A 21,688-nucleotide genomic window follows, 5' to 3' on the forward strand; every position below is an offset into this window, starting at 1 on the left:
GAACCCCGCTACGCCGAAAAAACGGCGTGGGGTCCCCCTAAAATCCATACCAGACCCCGATCCGAGCACGCAGCCTGGCCGGTCAGGAAAGGGGGTGGGGACGAGCGAGCGCCCCCCCCCCCTCCTGAACCGTACCAGGCCGCATGCCCTCAACATGGGGGGTGGGTGCTTTGGGGGAGGGGGGCGCCCTGCGCCCCCCCCCCAAAGCACCTTGTCCCCATGTTGATGAGGACAAGGGCCTCTTCCCGACAACCCTGGCCGTTGGTTGTCGGGGTCTGCGGGCGGGGGCTTATCGGAATCTGGGAGCCCCCTTTAATAAGGGGGCCCCCAGATCCCGGCCCCCCACCCTATGTAAATGAGTATGGGGTACATGGTACCCCTACCCATTTACCTAGGAAAAAATTGTAAGTAATAAAACACACTACACAGGTTTTTAAAATATTTTATTAAACAGCTCCGGGGGGGGGATCTTCCTCCGGCTTCGGGGGTCTTCTTCCGGCTTCGGGGGTCCCTCCGCTTCATCTTCTCCCGGCGTCCGGTTGGTTCTTCTCCGCTCTCCGGCCTCTTCTCCCGGTGTCGCAGGTCTTCGGCCGGCCCCTCCGCTGTCTTCATGTAGCTCTATTGCGAGCGGAGGTCCGGACTTCTTGGCTTCTTGGCTTCTTGGCTTCTCTTCTCTTCTCTTCTCCCAGATGTTGACACGACGCTCTCTGCGGCTGGACTGGTCTCTGAGGGCTGCGTTGTGACTTATATAGGCGGAGACCCCGCCCCCATATGATGTCACAGTCCCTGGGCATGCTGGGACTGTGACGTTTTAGGGGGCGTGGTCGACCACGCCCCCTAAAACGTCACAGTCCCAGCATGTCCAGGGACTGTGACATCATATGGGGGCGGGGTCTCCGCCTATATAAGTCACAACGCAGCCCTCAGAGACCAGTCCAGCCGCAGAGAGCGTCGTGTCAACATCTGGGAGAAGAGAAGAGAAGAGAAGCCAAGAAGCCAAGAAGCCAAGAAGCCAAGAAGTCCGGACCTCCGCTCGCAATAGAGCTACATGAAGACAGCGGAGGGGCCGGCCGAAGACCTGCGACACCGGGAGAAGAGGCCGGAGAGCGGAGAAGAACCAACCGGACGCCGGGAGAAGATGAAGCGGAGGGACCCCCGAAGCCGGAAGAAGACCCCCGAAGCCGGAGGAAGATCCCCCCCCGGAGCTGTTTAATAAAATATTTTAAAAACCTGTGTAGTGTGTTTTATTACTTACAATTTTTTCCTAGGTAAATGGGTAGGGGTACCATGTACCCCATACTCATTTACATAGGGTGGGGGGCCGGGATCTGGGGGCCCCCTTATTAAAGGGGGCTCCCAGATTCCGATAAGCCCCCGCCCGCAGACCCCGACAACCAACGGCCAGGGTTGTCGGGAAGAGGCCCTTGTCCTCATCAACATGGGGACAAGGTGCTTTGGGGGGGGGGCGCAGGGCGCCCCCCTCCCCCAAAGCACCCACCCCCCATGTTGAGGGCATGCGGCCTGGTACGGTTCAGGAGGGGGGGGGGCGCTCGCTCGTCCCCACCCCCTTTCCTGACCGGCCAGGCTGCGTGCTCGGATCGGGGTCTGGTATGGATTTTAGGGGGACCCCACGCCGTTTTTTCGGCGTAGCGGGGTTCCCCTTTATAATCCATACCAGACCTAAGGGCCTGGTATGCCCCGCGACGGGGCTAGTAAGGTGTCAATCTCGCCGATAAAAGCGGCAAGATTGACATCCTTTTCTAGTCCCGTCGCACCTGAGTCACGTTCAAAATGAACGGACTTGTCCGTGTGTGGGCAAGTCCGTTCATTCTGAAAGTCCGCCGGAACTCCGGCGAAAGTCCGTCGGAAAGACGGGCGGACTTAGCCCGCCGGAAAGTCCCGGCGTGTGTGGGCAAGTCCGTCCGTTTTAAAGTCCGGCGCACCTGGCGGACAAAGTCCGTCGGAAAGTGTGCCGGACCAAGTAGGATAGAAAGTCCGCTCGTGTGTACGCGGCATAAGATCATCTTTTTTATTTCATCAAACATTTGGGCAATATAGTGTGTTTTAGTGCATTAAAATTTTAAAAAGTGTGTTTTTTCCCCAAAAAATGCGTTTGAAAAATCGCTGCGCAAATACTGTGTGAAAAAAAAAAATGAAACACCCACCATTTTAATCTGTAGGGCCTTTGCTTTAATAAAATTTATAATGTTTGGGGGTTCAAAGTAATTTTCTTGCAAAAAAAAGTTATTTTTTTCATGTAAACAAATAGTGTCAGAAAGGGCTTTGTCTTCAAGTGGTTAGAAGAGTGGGTGATGTGTGACACAAGCTTCTAAATGTTGTGCATAAAATGCCAGGACAGTTCAAACCCCCCCCCCCCCAAATGACCCCATTTTGGAAAGTAGACACCCCAAGCTATTTGCTGAGAGGCATGTCGAGTCCATGGAATATTTTATATTGTGACACAAGTTGCAGGAAAGAGACACATTTTTTTTGCACACTGTCACTAAATGATATATTGCTCAAACATGCCATGGAAATATGTGAAATTACACCCCAAAATACATTCTGTTTCTTCTCCTGAGTACGGGGATACCACATGTGTGAGACTTTTTGGGAGCCTAGCTGCATGCGGGACCCCAAAAACCAAGCACCGCCTACAGGGTTTCTAATGCCGCGTACACACGGTCGGACTTTTCGTCTACAAAAGTCCGACAGCCTGTCCGACAGACTTCCGACGTACCTTCGGCGGACTTGCGGCAGACTTTCTTACGAACGGACTTGCCTACACACGACCACACAAAAGTCCGACGGATTCGTACGTGATGACGTACACCGGACTAAAATAAGGAAGTTCATAGCCAGTAGCCAATAGCTGCCCTAGCATGGGTTTTTGTCCGTCGGACTAGCACACAGACGAGCGGATTTCGGGGTCCGTCGTACTTACGACGTAAAGATTTGAAGCATGTTTCAAATCTAAAGTCCGTCGGATTTGAGGCTAAAAAAGTCCGTTGAAAGTCCGGAGAAGCCCACACACGATCGGATTACCAGCCAGCTTTAGTCCGTCAGCGTCCGTTGGACTTTTGTAGACGAAAAGTCCGACCGTGTGTACGCGGCATAAGAGTGTAAATTTTTGATTTTACTCTTCACTGCCTATCACAGTTTCGGAGGCCATGGAATGCCCAGATGGCACAACCCCCCCCAAATGACCCCATTTTGGAAAGTGGACACCCTAAGCTATTTGCTGAGAGGTATGGTGAGTATTTTGCAGACCTCGATTTTTGTTACAAAGTTTTGAAAATTGAAAAAAGAAAATATATACATTTTTCTTTTCTTTCTTCATTTTCAAAAACAAATGGGAGCTGCAAAATACTCACCATGCCTCTCAGCAAATAGCTTGGGATGTCTACTTTCCAAAATGGGGTCATTTGGGGGTTTTTTTGCCATTTTGGCATTTTATGGCCTTCGAAACTGTGATAGGTAGTGAGGAGTGAAATAAAAAATTTACGCCCTTAGAAATCCTGAAGTCGATGATTGGTTTTCGGGACCCCGTACGCAGCTAGGCTCCCAAAAAGTCCCACACATGTGGTATCCCCATACTCAGGAGAAGCAGCAGAATGTATTTTGGGGTGTAATTCCACATATGCCCATGGCATGTTTGAGCAATATATCATTTAGTGACAACTTTGGACAAAAAAAAAAAGTTTGTAATTTTCCCGCAACTTGTGGCAAAATATAAAATATTCCATGGACTCAACATGCCTCTCAGCAAATAGCTTGGGGTGTCTACTTTCCAAAATGGGGTCATTTGAGGGGGGCTGAAGTGTCCTGGCATTTTATGGCCCTCAAAACTGTGATAGGTAGTGAGGAGTGAAATAAAAAATTTACGCCCTTAGAAATCCTGAAGGCGGTGCTTGGTTTTCGGGGCCCCGTACGCAGCTATGCTCCAAAAACGTCCCACACATGTGGTATCCCCATACTCAGGAGAAGCAGCTAAATGTATTTTGGGGTGCAATTCCACATATGCCCATAGCCTGTGTGAGCAATATATCATTTAGTGACAACTTTTTGTAAACTTTTTTTATTTTTTTTTGTCATTATTCAATCACGTGGGACAAAAAAAATAATATTCAATGGGCTCAACATGCCTCTTAGCAATTTCATTGGGGTGTCTACTTTCCAAAATGGGGTCATTTGGGGGGGGGGGTTGTACTGCCCTGCCATTTTAGCACCTCAAGAAATGAGATAGGCAGTCATAAACTAAAAGCTGTGAAAATTTCAGAAAATGTACCCTAGTTTGTAGACGCTATAACTTTTGCGCAAACCAATAAATATACGCTTATTGAATACATTTTGGACTAAATGTATTACTAAAATTGAGTTTATTGGATTTTTTTTATAACAAAAAAGTAGAAAATATCGTTTTTTTCAAAATTTTTGGTCTTTTTCCGTTTATAGCGCAAAAAATAAAAACCGCAGAGGTGATCAAATACCATCAAAAGAAAGCTCTATTTGTGGGAACAAAAGGACGCAAATTTTGTTTGGGTACAGCATTGCCTGACCGCGCAATTAGCAGTTAAAGCGACGCAGTGCCAAATTGTAAAAAGTGCTCTGGTCAGGAAGGGGGTAAATCCTTCCGGGGCTGAAGTGGTTAAGCACAAGATGATCCTGTGCATAAAAACATATATGAAAGTAAATATAATACTATATTATTAAAGTGCAATATGACCATAAACATTAAATAGCATAAATTCAAATAAAGTGCAACTATACAGTGCACATATGATGAATTGTATTATATGCAACCAAAATATTTAGTTTTAGTGCGATCCCATGTGACAAATGCAAGATGAACACAAAGTTGCATAAAAAATGCACAAAAGTGCAAACAATATGCAAATTGTAAAATGCAACACTAAGTTTGGGCACAAAAAACCTCTGTGCATGAGAACATATATGAAGAAAATATAACACGATAATAAATGTGTAATGTGACCATAACCTTAAGTAGCATAAATAAAGTGCAACTATACAGTGCAAATGTGATGGATTGTGTTATATGCATACACGCTCTGCACATGCACGATTGGATTTTAAACAAACCTGTATGTCCATTTTTCCTTGCAAGGACTATTACCGCAATTTTTATATATTTGCCTTGGAGTTTTTGTACTGCAACTCCTGTCTTTTAATAAAACGTCTTGAGAGGACATTCTATACTATTGGAGCCTTTTTATCTTTTTTTACATTATCCTGTTGTTCAGATCATTGGGATTCGAGTGGATGTCCATGTATCCTTCTGGAGAGGAATGCTGAAGTCTTCCATCGGTGAATCTTGGATTTCACTAAAAGCGCTGTTTGACCCCCTACATAAGGGAGGTCGCAGGCTTTCTGATAAGCCTTTTATCGTAGCCTCCCTGGCGGTATGATTATGTCAGATTTTTGCGTCTCAAAGCGGTACAATTATTTTGCATAGAAATTTGGCGTTTTATATTGTTGGCCTGTAATTCTCAGTAATAATGCACTTAAATCTGTCCAAACCAGAGTCTAGTAGATATCCCGGGTATGATAAAGTTTGAAACACAAAAAAAATATAATAAATAAATATAAATAATTATAAAAACTAATAATATAATAATAATATAATATAATAATAAAATTATTTCCCCACGATTCACTATTGCTCAATTCACTAAGTGTTCTGATTTACTATTGCTGTTTTCTAGCTGGTCTAAAACCACTTTTGATGTAAAGGGACACTTTTTGGTTGCTATGGACAATCTCCAGTTTCCAGGCAGAAATAACAGTATATATAATATAAAACTGCATGCAGGGCAATGGACGGAGCACTAGGGACAAAAGGGAGGTGAAATCATTTCATAGAGTAATGTTATCTGTAAGATTACAGTGTACTGTATGTGTTATGATTTTTCACTTTTTTGAATTTGCCGCCGGGCTCCGCCCCCGTGCATCACGACGCTCGCAGGGAACTGAGCCCGGCACAGAGAGGCTTCGGGCGGAGGACAGAGCCCGCAGACATAGTGGGGGGACATTGAAGGATCCTGGGGACAAGGTAAGTAACCTGTACCAGGATCCTGCAATGCAATCCCGAGTGTGGCTCGGGGTTACCGCTAATGGTACTGAAATTTAACCCAGAGCCACACTCGGGAAAACCGCCAGGGAGGTTAATGAGGTGACGGGAAACACGGTGATGAGCACTCAATCTACATTATATGCTGCACTGTGAAGTCACATATTGGATTTCAGCAATTTATGAACAATTTTTTTTATCTATATCGTTTTGCACTTTCGTACAGTCCCATGCGACAATGCTAAATGAAATATTTTCGTTGTATATAACACAATCCATCACATTTGCACTGTATAGTTGCACTTTATTTGAATTTATGCTACTTAAGGTTATGGTCACATTACACATTTATTATTGTGTTATATTTTCTTCATATATGTTCTCATGCACAGAGTCTTTTTGTGCCCAAACTTAGTGTTGCACTTTACAATTTGCATATTGTTTGCACTTTTGTGCGTTTTTTATGCGACTTCATTTTCATCATGCATTTGTCGCATGGGATTGCACTAAAACTAAATATTTTGGTTGCATATAATACAATTCATCATATGTGCACTGTATAGTTCTTTACTTGTACTTTATTTGAATTTATGCTATTTAATGTTTATGGTCATATTGCACTTTAATACTATAGTGTTATATTTACGTTCATATATGTTTTTATGCACAGGATCATCTTGTGCTTAAACCTAGCGCTGCACTTTATTTTTTGCATTTTTATTTTTGTGCCCTGTATCTGGGTTATAGTGCTTAGCTGCAGGTCATTAATTGACAAATTTTTCACATCGTTAAATTCATCTATCACTTAGCACAGATATATCATTTTTATTTCTATTTACATTATGGCGTGAGCCTGCTGAGGGACTATTTGGGTTTTTTTATTGTTTTAACTTGGTTTATTACTGCTTGAAGCAAGAAAAATGTGCTATTGGGTGTAATAAATGGAAACTGCTCAAAGCAAATCATGGTAAAAAATGATTCATCATCACATCAATGTTTGACTGGGAACATACCTTCTGTTTCAAATTAGAATAACAGGAAAGGGACTCATTTATTAGCAATATGTTTACTTTTCCATATAAAGAACAAATAGTCTCATACCTTTCCGTGCATTAGAAGACGAATTGTCAAAGTCACATTTAAACCCCCTTCTGACACTTTGGATTCCATGTTCTAAATATTGGAGGGACAGTTCTCAGGGTCACCTGTAAAATAAACCCATAACACAATAAACATATCGTTGTGGATGGAAACACATTGGCACATTCACATTTTTCCAAAATAAATGTAAAAATAAAAAAAAACAGTATTAATATTAATTACAGCACAAGCCGGAATACAGCTTACACCTGATCAGGATTTTGGTCGGCAAAAGATATGATGGCTTTTCCGATGGGATTCTGCTCAAGCTTGGCTTGCATACGCACGGTCACACAAAAGTTCGGTGAACTTTATACCGTCAAGAACGCGGTGACGTACAACACTATGATGAGCCGAGAAAATTAAATTCAATGCTTCCGAGCATGCGTCAAATTGTTTCCGAGCATGCGTAGGTATTTTGCGCGTCGGAATTGCTACAGACGAACGCATTTTTGGATAGGAACTTTTTCCGACCGAAAAATTGAGAGCATGCTCTCAATCTTTTGCTGGCTGGAATTCGGCCAGCAAAAGTCCAATGGAGCATATATGCGGTCGCATTTTCCGACTAAAAGCTCTCATCTTTTGCTGGCCACATTTCCAATCATGTGTACGCGGCAGAAGAGTGACTCTTAAAGAGACACTGTCACTTTGCCTATTTGGGTATACTAGCCATGATCCCTTGCTGTCTCCCCATTGCAGAATCCTGGCATATCTAAACTCCAATGTCAACTGGTGTCCGAGCTTAGACAGAGGGACAACATCATGGTACTCTAACCCCCTTTCCCAAGTGATAGTGTTTGGGCCTGTTGATTGGAGATGTCACATTAGAGAGAGCTCCAGTGGTCCTTGGAGGCAGCAAGGGAGTGGGGTAAGTATACATGCTTGGAGGGGCGGACTACGTGACAGTGTCACATGGTACAGTGACAGTGGTATTGGGCTAAGTGACAGTGAGCAGATGACTTAAAATGTCTGATATACATCCTGGAATTGGTTGTTCATTGAAGAAAACGTATCCAGCATCACCACAGTGTCCAGATTAACTTGACAATAACTCTAGGCCTATACGTTAAGTAAGTGGTACACTTTGCGCATCCAATTTTTTTCCATTTGTGCCATCCAAGAAGTCCCTAATTAATTCCAAATGTTGACAACTATGGAACAGTGAGCAGCACAGTAGTGACAACACCAAATCTCACTTCAAATCTGCTTAGACTATTAGTCAGAGGCAGAAGTACCTTAGATAATCCCACGCTGTAGATATACAGCTATGAGGATGTAGGCACAGGAAGTCCACTACTACTTTTTAGTAGTAATTAACCTCTTAACATTTACTGCGGCAGGGCGGACCTAGTACATGATCTGACACTTCCGCATCTGGGACACGCGCCGCCAGTGACCCATTCCCACTGTGATTGGACACAGCAGGAGCCAATCAGCTGGTCCAATGGACACAATGTCCGCTGAGACCCGCCGATCATTCAAGAGAAAGGCAGAACGGTGGTCTGCCTATGTAAACAAGGCAGACCGCCGTTCTGTGAGAGGGGAATGTGCTGATCCTGTGTTCCTGCTAAGCTGGGAACACAGATCTTTACATTCCCCCAGTCTAAGCACATCCCCCACAGTTAGTAAGCACACCCATGGAACACATTTAGCCCCTGTTGTTAACCCCTTCCCTGCCTATTGCATATTTTTTAGCACTGATCACTGTATTTATGCCACTGGTCCCCAAAAAGTGTCAAAAGTGTAAGTTAGGTGTCCGATTTTTCTGCCGCAATATCGTAGTCCCGCTATAAGTTGCTGATTGCCGCCATTACTAGTAAATACATTTTTTTGTTTTAAATGAATAAAAATATACCATAGTTTGTAGCCGCTGTAACTTTTATGCAAACCAATCAATATACACTTACTCTGGTTTTTTTACTAAATATATGTAGCAGAATACATATTGGCCTAAATTGATGAAGAAATTCTTTTACATTGTTTACATTTTTTTATTGGGAATGTTTTATAACAGAAAGTAAAAAATATTGCTTTATTTTTCAAAATTGTCGGTCTTTTTTTGTTTATCGCACAAAAAATAAAAACCACAGAGGTGATCAAATACCAGCAAAAGAAAGCTCCATTTGTGGGGAAAAAAGGGCATACATTTTATTTGGGTACAGCGTCGCAAGCCCACACAATTGTCAGTTAAAGTAATGCAGTGCCATATTGCAAAAAGTGGCCTGGTCATTAAGGGGGGTAAACCATTCCGGTGCTGAAGTGGTTAAATACAATAGATGCATTTTCTGGGATTTGCTTTGGCAAAATTACCATTTCTAGATGTCTTCTAGTAAATACCGAATTTATTTATTTTTTTGAATCCCAGTCTACTTAAAATTTTTACATACAGTTTAATTTATAGCTGCCAGTTTGGAAGCTTTGGACTTGCATGTAATATACCAAAGAGTCTGCCATACACCATGCCAGCACCTCATTAAGCAAATAGATAGACAAGCAATGCTAGCAGTGTCATTTTAATTAGATCAAAATTTGTGAAGTCCTGTAGTGGTGATCATTGCTGTCCAATGCTGTCTATAGTACTGTCAGAAAACATATGATCGGCACTTGAAGAGTTAATTTTTTTTTTTTTAACAAAATTACTTACCCAATCAATTGTGCATCTTGGGCTGTCCCCATAAAATAATAAAAGAGGAAATCTTCCAATGGGAACACCTCCAGGGATTCCCTCACTTGGGAGGGATCTCCTCTCACTTCCTGTTTTGGGGCAGGAAGTGAAGGTAAATTTCCCCAATGGTGCACATATGGCAAGAAAAAAAAACTGTCAGGGGGTTTAAACCCTCCCTTACTCTATCCAATTTTTTTTTTTAAGTTTGCTTTAGTTATACTTTAACATATACTAATGCTTTTGTCCCTGCTATGTAAAAAAAAAATAATTCTATTTTAATTTTAGATAAATTATATAAATATTGCGTAAGCACAGGCACTTTTTTTTCTAAGGGTGGCAACACAGGTGAGCTGGCGCATTCTGGTGTAGTCACCACAGTAGAACTTTAGATGCTGCTGGAACATGCACACATACAAATTAAATTTAAACAAAGGATCTATAATGTGCAGCACACTTTTTACAGACAGAAAAAAAAAGTCTGTTTTACCTACAGTGCTCTACAAAAACTAAGTTTTGATGCCATAATGCAGTGATGGTGAACCTTGGCACCCCAGATGTTTTGGAACTACATTTCCCATGATGCTCAACTACACTGCAGAGTGCATGAGCATCATGAGAAATGTAGTTCCAAAATCTGGGGTGCCAATGTTCGCCATCACTGCCATAATGACTTTGTCCTATCCACCACCAGACTCTATATTACTTCAGCTTCTTCCACTGAGATCTATAAAATGGAACATATATTTCCCTTCAAAACGTTTCTGGCTCATGAGAAAGGAATTCCACTCAGAGTTTAAAAGATGCATTGAATTCTTATAGGGTGGCTCTTGGGGTTCCTGCTTAAGTCATTGACAATTTCAGGTAGAAGACCTTATGTGGTGAATGATAAAAGATTTAAATCTTTAACCGTATTGAGTCTAATTTACCATAATACATCCATCAGGGAGGAGAGTCTGCAAAACACTTGTCGTCCCCCATCAGGGTTGCAGATAGGTTGTACATAACTCATTATCCCATTCTAAAACCCTCTCCTTGGCACCAGGGGTGCATAAGAGCCTAGCAGCCCTGCCAAGCTTTGAGTGCCACTAGTCTAGATTTAGTGGGCAGCTTGGCTGTAGCCAGCCTGAGCTCTGAGTAATATTGTTTTCTGCATTTGTTGGGTTTCCCCTAAGCCTAGGACATTGTTTGCATCTTTGAGTAAGGAGGTGTTGTGGATTATGTATATAAATTTCACCCCGGCCAATCCATAGGAGGTTTATTGTTTACAGTTATATAGGTTTAGAAAGGCGATAAATATTCAGGGAGGACTTCTGGATGGGTCTTTACCTCCCAGGTTAGGCCTGGAGAGGATGTGAGCCCATGGACTTTTGTCTCCCAGCCTTTGCCTGGAGATGAGGTCCACTGTGAGGAGCCTTTTTACCTCTCGGGTCTTCTGCCTGGGGAAGCTTCATCAGCTTTAGAATCCAGTCCCAGACAAAAAGGTGACTAGAAAAGGGGAAAAACTTCATAAAGCTTGCTCAGCCAATTGCTGGTCTTGGTTTTAAGGTACACAAACAAACTTGCTACGCTCAACCTAAAGGCACATATTGAAGAATTGCCAGGCTCAGCCTTAAGACATACCCTTGGGTACCCTGTAAACCTTATCCCTCTCTCCCCTGGACAGGGGGATAATCACTGCTCTGATTATTTTTACTTGTGTGTGTAAATTTCAGCTTGAGAGCTACTGAACTCCATAAACAATGGGCAATTTCGACAAAGCAGATAAGAATAGTTTGCATACATTTCTATAAAAAAAAGCCCAAAGCTTTACGTGGTGCTTGTGAAAATTAAAATAAAAAAAAAAAACATTCATATGCAGTACTTTATTTTTTATTATATTATTATTTTTTTAACAACATTTAACTATCAATCATAATAAATAAAGAAAATGTAAAAAAAATACTATACATTGACTTTAGATCCCCCCTTAATAAATAATCGGAGGGGTTGATTGCTTTTTTTGAGCTCATAATTGGCAGCCTTTGTCAAGCATATTCTGAATTAATTAATTAAACAATACCAACTGCTTATTGTATTTGTGGGTTGAGCTATAATATACAGTATGGCAGCTTTCTGGTAAAAAATCTCTATCCGCAGCCCAGACTAAAGCCTCGTACCCACTACTAGTTTTTTCTTTGTGCAACCCAGCTGTGCTATTGTGTTCTGACAGGGGAACAGTCCCCCGGCCAGAACACTTCAGGCAGCAATCTTAGCCATTGGCTGAGAGTGCTGATCGGGAACTGGTTGGCAGACCTTTTTCGGTTATGAGCCTTTGACAGAAGCCGGCTGAAAGGCGGGCTTCTGTCGGACCGGCTGTCGTACACACAGGCTGAATGTTGTCCAGTTTCTATTAAACTGGCTGATGCCGCCTGACATTCAGCCCATGTGTATTAGGTTTTAGGGTGACCATACACACTACAATCTGATTGTACAACCCCTGTACAATATCCTCTTTTAACCAAACTATGTATTATTAGGACAAATCTAAATAATCCATTCAATATGTATCCAATTCTGCAGGCTCTTACATATATAGTTATTGGTAGGTCAGATTGTACAGTGTATGGTCAGCCTAAGAAAAAACGGGACAACATTTAGATATCAGTATTACAGACTGGCACAAGAACTCAGGACTGAATTCATGTCTACTGCTGTACAATATACAGAAGCAGATGTATTGCCTTACAGAGATCTAGAGGAAGTAAATCAATAAAGCAGATAACATAAAGCAAAACTCAGATTACATCCAGCAGACCACACGCTGACAAACACACAATTAATTCCCATGTCTGCATCTTCTGTGTAAATGTTTCCAATTGACTGAAAAAGTGGGTCATGTGCTGGAGCGGTGAGATCTTTCAGCGTTATTAGATTATTCACGCTTCATATTCCCCTGCACTTGCGGGAACACTAGTCTTTTCTTACCCAGTGGAGAATGGGTCAAGATGTGCACACTAACTGGCACCTAATTCACACTTACACCCATTGCCAATGTCACACAGATCCAAAGTTAGCTATGTGCTTTGTAATAATCTCATGTAAGATTATCTCACATGCAACAATCTGGTTGTACACTGTATTAACTTTATAAGGGCTAGACAAAAAGCAATCTCTTTAAAAAAAAAAAAAAAAAAACAATGGACAATGGGAGGTTTGTTTATTCCTCAAAACCCTTCTCTAATAATACAAGCAAGCAGTGCTTAAGTCAGTTACATGGCAAATATCAGACTGTGTATGGCAGGCCTGATGATTGTACAGATGCACACTGGCATTGGATAAGCATGCATGTTTGTGCTTATAGAGAGGGAGGGGGAACATTTTTTTTTTTTATTCTCTTTATTGGTTTAGTTTATTATTGTAGCAATAACTCTCAGTGGAGCTGCTGGTTTAAACGGGTTTGTTACCTTCACTCTCGACACCCCTGCTTCACCGGCACCGGGTCTAGGGTTCCGTTAAGTTTACCTCTGGGCGATAAACGCACCAACACTTGAGTACGTTTTCAATGCTTTATTGAACCAAGTAACGAAGGAAGTAGCAGGAAAGAGGCAGGAGGGAAGCTACAGGGAAGCTCAAATACCTTTCTTTAGGATTCTTGAGAACGTCCTTTAGAGTTGAATATTGTAATCGGGTGCAATCCCCTTGTGGGACACAATCTTTGCTCGCCTGGATAGGCCTCTCTCACTTGCCTAACAGCCAGTACGTAGCATGAACAAAAGTCTCTGCCACAGACTTGATTGAAATAAATCCATACAATCCTCTGCCACAGGATGCATTAAACTTTGCGGTAAATGTCAGACACAGTACTTGGACCTCTAAGCCAACCCGGCAGTACTATGCTGTAGAACTACTTTAGGATACGTCCTCCAACCGAGTCACCAGGCCCCTCTCCCCTGGGATCTTCTCGTTTGTCCAACTTCTTCACTCTGGATAGACAGCTCAGGACCATTCCTCGGCTGCTGTGGTAGACCCCAGACAGGCTTCTGGGCCGCAGCAGCGCGGGCCTCCGGAACGGAGGACCACGAGGTAGCACTCTAACACATACCTGTCGGCCAGGAGGGCCAGCAGGTGGCTGTAAAACGAACCCCAAAACATGGCGTCTGTCCCATAAATACCCTCTCCCAGAATGCAACTCGGAGGACCACCTTCACCGAGTTGTCTCCGGGACAGAGGAGCACCCATACGCTTCAACATGTTGCCTTTCCAAAACTAGCCAATGGTAACAGCGACACCCACCGGCTCAGTGTGGAACCACACGCAACGTCAGCCAAGCTGGAACAGATTCAAATCTAACTCCCCTAACGAGCAATTTACTAAATTTACCTATCAGCGCTACATTATTATTTATCTTTATTATTAAGTATTTCATAATACATATAAAACAAACACATTTATCACCTACCAAAGGTGAATTTCACAGTAGCCTCAATACTAAAAATTTTCTAAAACATATACAGGAAGAATCAATAAGAGCTTTACCTATACCCATTAAAACCAGTACTATGATGCGGCTTGTATACCCATCAGCTCCAGTTATCAAGAATCGCTCTATAACTTATACTATATACTTTACTATTAAATTGAGGAAGGCTCGTAGACTGTTCTAAGGCAGTTGCAGGCTCTGCTAACCAACTAGACCAGGGATCACCAAACTACGGCTCTCTAGCTCAGTGATGGTGAACCTTGGCACCCCAGATGTTTTGGAACTACATTTTCCATGATGCTCCACTGTACACTGCAGAGTGCTTGAGCATCATGGGAAATGTAGTTCCAAAACATCTGGGGCGCCAAGGTTCGCCATCACTGCTCTAGCTGTTGCTGAACTACACGTCCCATGAGGCATTGTAAAACTCTGACATTCACAGACATGACTAGGCATGATGGGAATTATAGTTCCTGAACAACTGGAGGGTCATAGTTTGGAGACACCTCAACTAGACCATACCTTTTCATATCTCTTTGGACAGCCTCTATTAACCACTTTCTTACTGGGCACTAAAAACCCCCTCCTGCCCAGACCAATTTTCAGCTTTCAGCTCTGACGCACTTTGACAATTGTGCGGTCATACAACACTGTACCCAAATGAAATTTTTATCATTTTTTTTCCCCACAAATAAAGCTTTCTTTTGGTGGTATTTAATCACAGCTGGGGTTTTTATTTTTTGCTAAACAAACAAAAAAAGATGGAAAATTAAAAAAAAAAAAAAAATCATGTTTAATAGTTTGTTATAAAATTTTGCAAACAGGTCATTTTTCTCCTTCATTGATATGCGCTGATGAGGTGGCACTAATGGGCACTGATAGGCACAGTTAAGGTGGCACTGATAGGCACAGATAAGGTGTCACTGATGGTCCCCCAGATAAGGCGGTACTGGTGGGCACAGATAAGGCGGCACTGATGGTCACTGGTAAAATGGTACTGATGGGCCCTGATGGGTGGCATGGATGGGTGGCACTGATGGGCACTGATAGATGGCTCTGATAGGTGGCACTGAAAGGTGGCACTGATGGGCACTGATGGGCACTGGTAGGTGACACTGATGGGCACTGATAGGTGGCACTGATGTGCAGCACTGTTGTTGAGGCACTGATTGTGGGCACTGATGGGTGGCACCGTGGGCACTGATGGTGGCGCTGGTGGGCACTGGTAGGCAGCACTGTTTCTAGGTGGCGCTGGCAGGGGGCACTGATGGGCACTGATGATCTGGCGGCAGCTTGCCGTGATCGGGACTGATGTCCCTCTCACAGCCGCCGGTGATCGGCTTTTTTTTTCTCCTCACGCTGTCAGTGCGAGGAGAAAAAATAGCCGATTACCAGCCCTTTGACATCACATGATCATCTGTCATTGGCTGACAGCTGATCACGTGGTAAGGGGTCAGGATCAACCCCTTACTTCGATCTGTGATCACCCGAGTCTCATAGACTCGCTGATTACAGAGCGCGCCGTGTGCGCCCTGCAGGGTGCGTGCAGGCCGCTCGTGCACGGGACTATGTCAATATAATGTCAATTTAATTGCCTTTCTAGCATAAAAGAGGAGCAAACTTATTTGTGTTGTTTTTGCAACTGTGTAGATAATATTTCCTACTAGCCCCAACAGATCTCCATATTTCGTCTCAGATCGATCCTCTGCTCCCGCTTCTCTCATGGTAAAACAATTGCAATCAGACAAGAAAGGTCCATCCAAAATAACTAACTTTCTTCTAAAGCTGGACATAAACTAGTAAAATTTGGTTAGAAAATTTTAGTTTTAAGAATGTTTGATTTTTAAGTTGTTAGTGGGGTCAAATCAAACATTCAAACAAATTTCCAGCAGTGGATGTGGTTTTCATTTGGAAAAGTAAATTTACTCAGTGGTGGAAGTATAGGGGTCACTGAGGTCGCCATGGTGACCTGGCCCCATGCTGCAGGGGTGCCCTTTAGGCCCCCCTGTATGCCTCGATAGGAGGAGCGACAAGAGTGGCCGAGACCGTGCTCTCCGATCCTCAGCCAAACTGTAATCGGCACTGTGCAGGAAGCTCGTCACATTGATTACATCTAAAGTGAAAGCACAGTGTGTGCTGTGCTCTTTGTCTCCCCCTACAGTGCAGTACCCGGCAGGAAGAGGTAAGGTAAAGCACTGCTGTTTTTTAAAAGGCTTTCTGTATGTATGTGTGTTTATATGTGTGTGTGTGCATGTATGTGTGTGTGTGTGTACATGTATTTATGTAGGTGTGTATGTGTGCATGTGTTTATATGTGTGTGCATATGTGCATTTATTATATGTGTGTTTATATATGTGTGTGTGTGTATTTATATATATGTATGTGTGTGTGTGTGTGTTTTACATGTATGTATGCACATTTTATGTATGCGTGTTTAATCCTGACCCCTATATGTTTACAATTAGAACAGATTTTTCTTGCTTGTTTATAGTACCAGCAAAAAAATGCTGTTCCTCTGAAAAGTGATCCATGCTCAGATCGCTTTTCTAGAAGCATTTGACAGCCAGTAAAGAGGCAATATGTTGCCTCCTGACCGCCTGTTTTAACCCCTTAAATGCATCATCACTATGCTGCAACTGCATGCAATGCACACAGTTGCAGGCTGGTTGCAGTGCAGCCCTATTCACCTAGGGGTATACTTCAAGGGTGCCCTGACTGGAAAAGATTGAGAAACACTGGCATAGAGGAACCAATCTCTCCATTTTCCTCCTGCAGCCGCTGAATGGCTGCAGCCGCTGATGCAGCCACCCACTTGCGATCAGACCCTGTTGTTCCACCACTGGGTTCGGAGGAAAGGGCCCTGTCCGCGTTTCCGGGGGTCAGGGGGGCATTTCATTGTTTTTTGCATCGGGGCCCTGAAAGTTCTAGTTACGCCACTGCATTTACTCCAAAATTAATCTTAAAAGCAAACACATTTCAAAATATGGTTTTGAACTTTCAAACCTTAAAGTGTGTGTATGAGAATTTTCATATGAATGTTTGTACGAACGTTCAAAAATCTTCTGGTTTTAATCCGTTGTTATTGAATATTTCAACAAGGAATGTAATCATACAGAAACCTCATATAAGAACATATAAGATATCAAAACGGTTACATCCCCAGAAATACACATTATGTTTTGTTATTGTGATATAAAAGAAAGGAGAAGGGCAGGAGAGAGAAAAAAAAAAAGAGACCCCACAAAGGATCGGGTGCATATCTATGAGTTAGTTCCTATGTATCTTTTGCCATTACAGAGGTTATTTTTTTCCCTTTCTCTGCTTATGAACTCCATAGCATAAAAGTTTATAATAAGTTTATTATAAGGCCCTTATACACCTAAGACAATATTATTATATGAAGCAGTTGTTTTAAATCTTGCCAATATGCCCATATTTTTGAATATTTCACAGCAGTATCTCTAGCCTTACATGTTAGCTCTTCTAAAAAAACATAAATCATCTACTTTTTGTAGCCAGTGGGCTACGGTGGGTACAGTGCGTTGTCTCCAATGCAAAGGAATAAGAGCTTTTGAGGCATTCAGTAAATATGGAGTAATTGAGCTCCTGTATCTGCCTATTAATACTGCTGAGCAATGAAATAACATAGACCAAGGTTCCAACTTTATTTAATCTTTCTTTATGATAGAGATTATGTCAGCGACTGCCTTCCAATACCCCTGAATAAATGGACAAGTCCACGAAATGTGTCCATGCTTTGCGGTGCCGCCACAATCCCTCCAAAAAAAGGTGATACCAAAGAGGATATTGCATGTAGCTTATTTGAGTGTAATACCAGCGAATAAGGAGTTTATAATTTACTTCCTCCATTTTAGATGAAATAAAAGACACATGAGCTAACTGCATAATCCTATCTTTTTGTTCATTAGTAATACTTGATTCCAAATCTTTTTCCCAACTGTATACCTCCCAACTTTTTGAGATGGGAATGAGGGACACCTATCAGCAAAAGTTTGCAGGCGTTTGACACACCCCTTGCCACGCCCCCTTAAAGGAGAATTGTACAAAAAAAAACAAGATTGGTTAAACCCACAAGTGCTTTTTTTACCACTACTATTCCTTCATATTGGCTTTCGCAATTTACAAATGCAGCAAATTAGAAATCAGATAAAAGGTTTAGTGCTGGAAAACACTTTTTGATAGCTAAAAAGTTCTTTTTTTTATACATCTATATAGATCAGACCAAAATGAGGGACAAATAAGGAGGAATGAGGGACAGAGGGACATTGATCTAAATCAGGGACAGTCCCCTCAAAATCAGGGACAGTTGGGAGCTATGCAACTGGCTATATAACCAGGATAACGGGGGGGGGGGGGGCGTGGAGGGATAATAAGGCTTTATAGAATAATGATATGCAGCGTGGAGGGTGGATTTTAGACAACAGTTTCAGCCTGGTTCAAGTCAGACGATGAGCGAAGTAGCTGGGGAAAATTATGCACAAAATGAGAAAGTTGTGCATATCGCCATGGATCCATGATGGTGGGCGTAATATTTCCACAGAGAGATTGTAACGATATTAGCTTATTATTCTCAAGGATTTGATGTAACTGAGGCTGACCTTCTCTAAACCAGCGCCTAAACCCTTTTATCTATAGATCCTAGCAGAAAATAATTTTAACCGATAAGAGGCATTAATGGAGAGTTGTACTTCCAGGAAAAATCTTCTATTGTATGGCAGGCTTAAGAAGGCTCAAGGAGGAGACATGTGCCATGACTGAATAGGGCCTATAGACCCCTAATGCCAACCTGTAGCTCTTTGGTGTGTGCGGTGCAGCCCTTGAATATCAGCAGCCAATAGAGGGAACATTTATTTGTAAAATGGCTCCCAGATAGCAAGCAATTGTTGTGCTGCAAGTTTGAAAAACCCTTGATGGGCACTGGTGAGGCTGCATTGATGGGCACTGGTGAGGCTGCATTGATGGGCACTGGTGAGGCTGCATTGATGGGCACTAGTGAGGCTGCATTGATGCATTATTTTTGTTAAACCTCCTTTGTTGCTATTACCATTAAATTATGTTACCACATTGTATCATATTTGTCTTGCTTCATAACATCAATATCCGCTATAAAACCAGGTGGACATTGATGGTGAGCTGATATTTGTGATTCAATGGGCCACATGACTGGACTTGCCCCCCAGGCCTAAGGCTGCCAGCCCTCCCCTGACTAGAACGAAAAGTTGAGTAATGCTTTTTGTGAAACAACTGCAAATAACGTTTTCCATGTAATGGCATTACACAGACGTTTCTTGTTTTGCAAAGGGTAATTTACACCCTATAGTGATAGTCTATCACAATATAATAATATTACATAATAACATCAGGCACAGACACAGAGGCTGGATAGAGCCAGGGAGTCCTAAGCTATACTTGTACAGCTGAAGAAAATTGGGATGTTTTCCCATGACAGAGTTTTGCACACTTTGAATTTCTGTGTCCCCACAATTGACTGTATTTCACTTTCTAATATGAGCCCCCAAAGACTAAGGGGAATTTCTGAAACGTGCAAAGTGCCATTTCTGTGCTTTATTAAAAATACAAACTGTTGCTAATTATTAATCTAAAATAGTAATAATACTAATTACAAAAGCATGTAAAAGTAATGTACATAATACAGTATGTACAATAGTATGTTCTCTAATGCCGCGTACACACGAGCGGACTTTACGGCAGACTTTGTCCTGCGGACTTTTCGATGGACCTTACGACGGACTTTACGAATGAACGGACTACGCACGATCAACCAAAGTCCGACGGATTCGTATGTGATGACGTACGACCGGACTAAAACAAGGAAGTTCATAGGCAGTATCCAATAGCTGCCCTAGCGTCTGTTTTTGTCCGTCGGACTAGCATACAGACAAGCGGACTTTTCAACCGGACTCGAGTCTGTCGAAAAGATTTGAAACATGTTTCATTTCTAGGTCCGTTGAACTTTTGGGGAAAAAAAGTCCGCTGGGGCCCACACGGTCGAATTGTCCGATGGATTTCAATCCGCCGAACCAAGTATGCCATAAAGTCCGGTCGTGTGTACGCAGCATAAGGTAAATTATATATCCTCTGATTACAGCAAACAAACAAAAAAATGTTCCCTATACACAGCTTTCATATCCTTGCTCTTGATTACAAAACCAGAACTTTTTATATCTGGGTAAATGTACTGGCATCCCAAAAATATGTATTAGCCAGTATCACCCCCTGTGGGCTACCCAGCATCAAATATCACGTTTTTTCTAATAAAAATGTTTTATTGCTCTAACAGGGTTAGCAAATGTTATGTATTACTAGTATGTCTCTAATAGCCATTATTTTTTTGTAGATAAAAAATAATTTATTTTAATTTAAAAATACTAATAAACAAAAAATTATGGAGCTGCTAATTAATTGTACTGTAATTAATATATAACAATGAAACGTATACTTACTGATCTTCAGTGCAATGTAAACACTCACTCTCATGCTAGCTTAAACATGAGTAGATATCTGAAATGTACTCTACATCACTGTAGAATATGGTCCCTCTTTATAAATAAGTAATGGTGACAAATTGTTGTGTGTTGCTGATAGAATGATCTCTTCCCCAGAGCATTCACATGGGTTGTAAAATGTAATGATAGTCATGTATGCTCTGCACAGTTCAGTGCTTCAATCACTGTAAATTCTCAGACACTGCAGTTAAGTTATTATATAATGTTTCATATATATTTTCTTTATTTCATGTAGTCGAGTAAAAATATAAAATAAGAAGGATGCCTCCTCATCGCCCATATGATTGCCCCATTGAGCTGCTCCCAGGGGCAGAAATACCTTTCGGCCTCCTTTTCAATCTGTCAGAACCTGAATTTAAGGTGCTCAGAGAGTTCTCTTGTAAAAAAAAAAAGAAAAAAAAAAAAAAAAAAAAAGGTGCTCAGGGAGTGGTTCGGTGAGAATTTTAAAGAAGGGCTTTATTAGACACTAAACATCTCCTGCAGGAGCAGCCCTGTTCTTTGTTGAAAAGAAGGACTCCACCTTGTGTCCATGCATTGATTACAGGCACATGAATAAAATCACTATTAAAAACCGTTATCCACTTCCTTTGATCTCTGAAATGTTGGAAAGACTTCGTTCTGGCAAGAATTTTACAAAACTTGACTTATGGGGGCTTATAACATTGTCCATATTCGTCAAGGAGACAAATGGAAAACCGCCTTTAGAACCAGATATGGACATTGCGAGTCCTTTTGCCTTTTGGTCTTTGCAACACTCCTGCAAATTTTCAACACTTAATCAACAAAGT

General features: G+C 42.1%; 1 protein-coding gene across 8 annotated transcripts in view; it reads right to left on the reverse strand.

The window, feature by feature from the left end:
- Nucleotides 1–21,688, reverse strand: part of PCBP3 (poly(rC) binding protein 3) — a 136,542-nt gene that overhangs the window by 96,542 nt on the left and 18,312 nt on the right. For all 8 annotated transcript variants that reach the window (XM_073633721.1, XM_073633720.1, XM_073633718.1 and 5 more), the window contains exon 2: nt 7,190–7,293. In XM_073633721.1, the coding sequence (XP_073489822.1) occupies nt 7,190–7,258 (69 nt within the window). In that variant the 5' untranslated portion in view covers nt 7,259–7,293. The remainder of the gene's footprint in view (nt 1–7,189; nt 7,294–21,688) is intronic.

This window comes from Aquarana catesbeiana, linkage group LG06, assembly GCF_042186555.1.
Source record: "Aquarana catesbeiana isolate 2022-GZ linkage group LG06, ASM4218655v1, whole genome shotgun sequence".
NCBI lineage: Eukaryota > Metazoa > Chordata > Amphibia > Anura > Ranidae > Aquarana > Aquarana catesbeiana.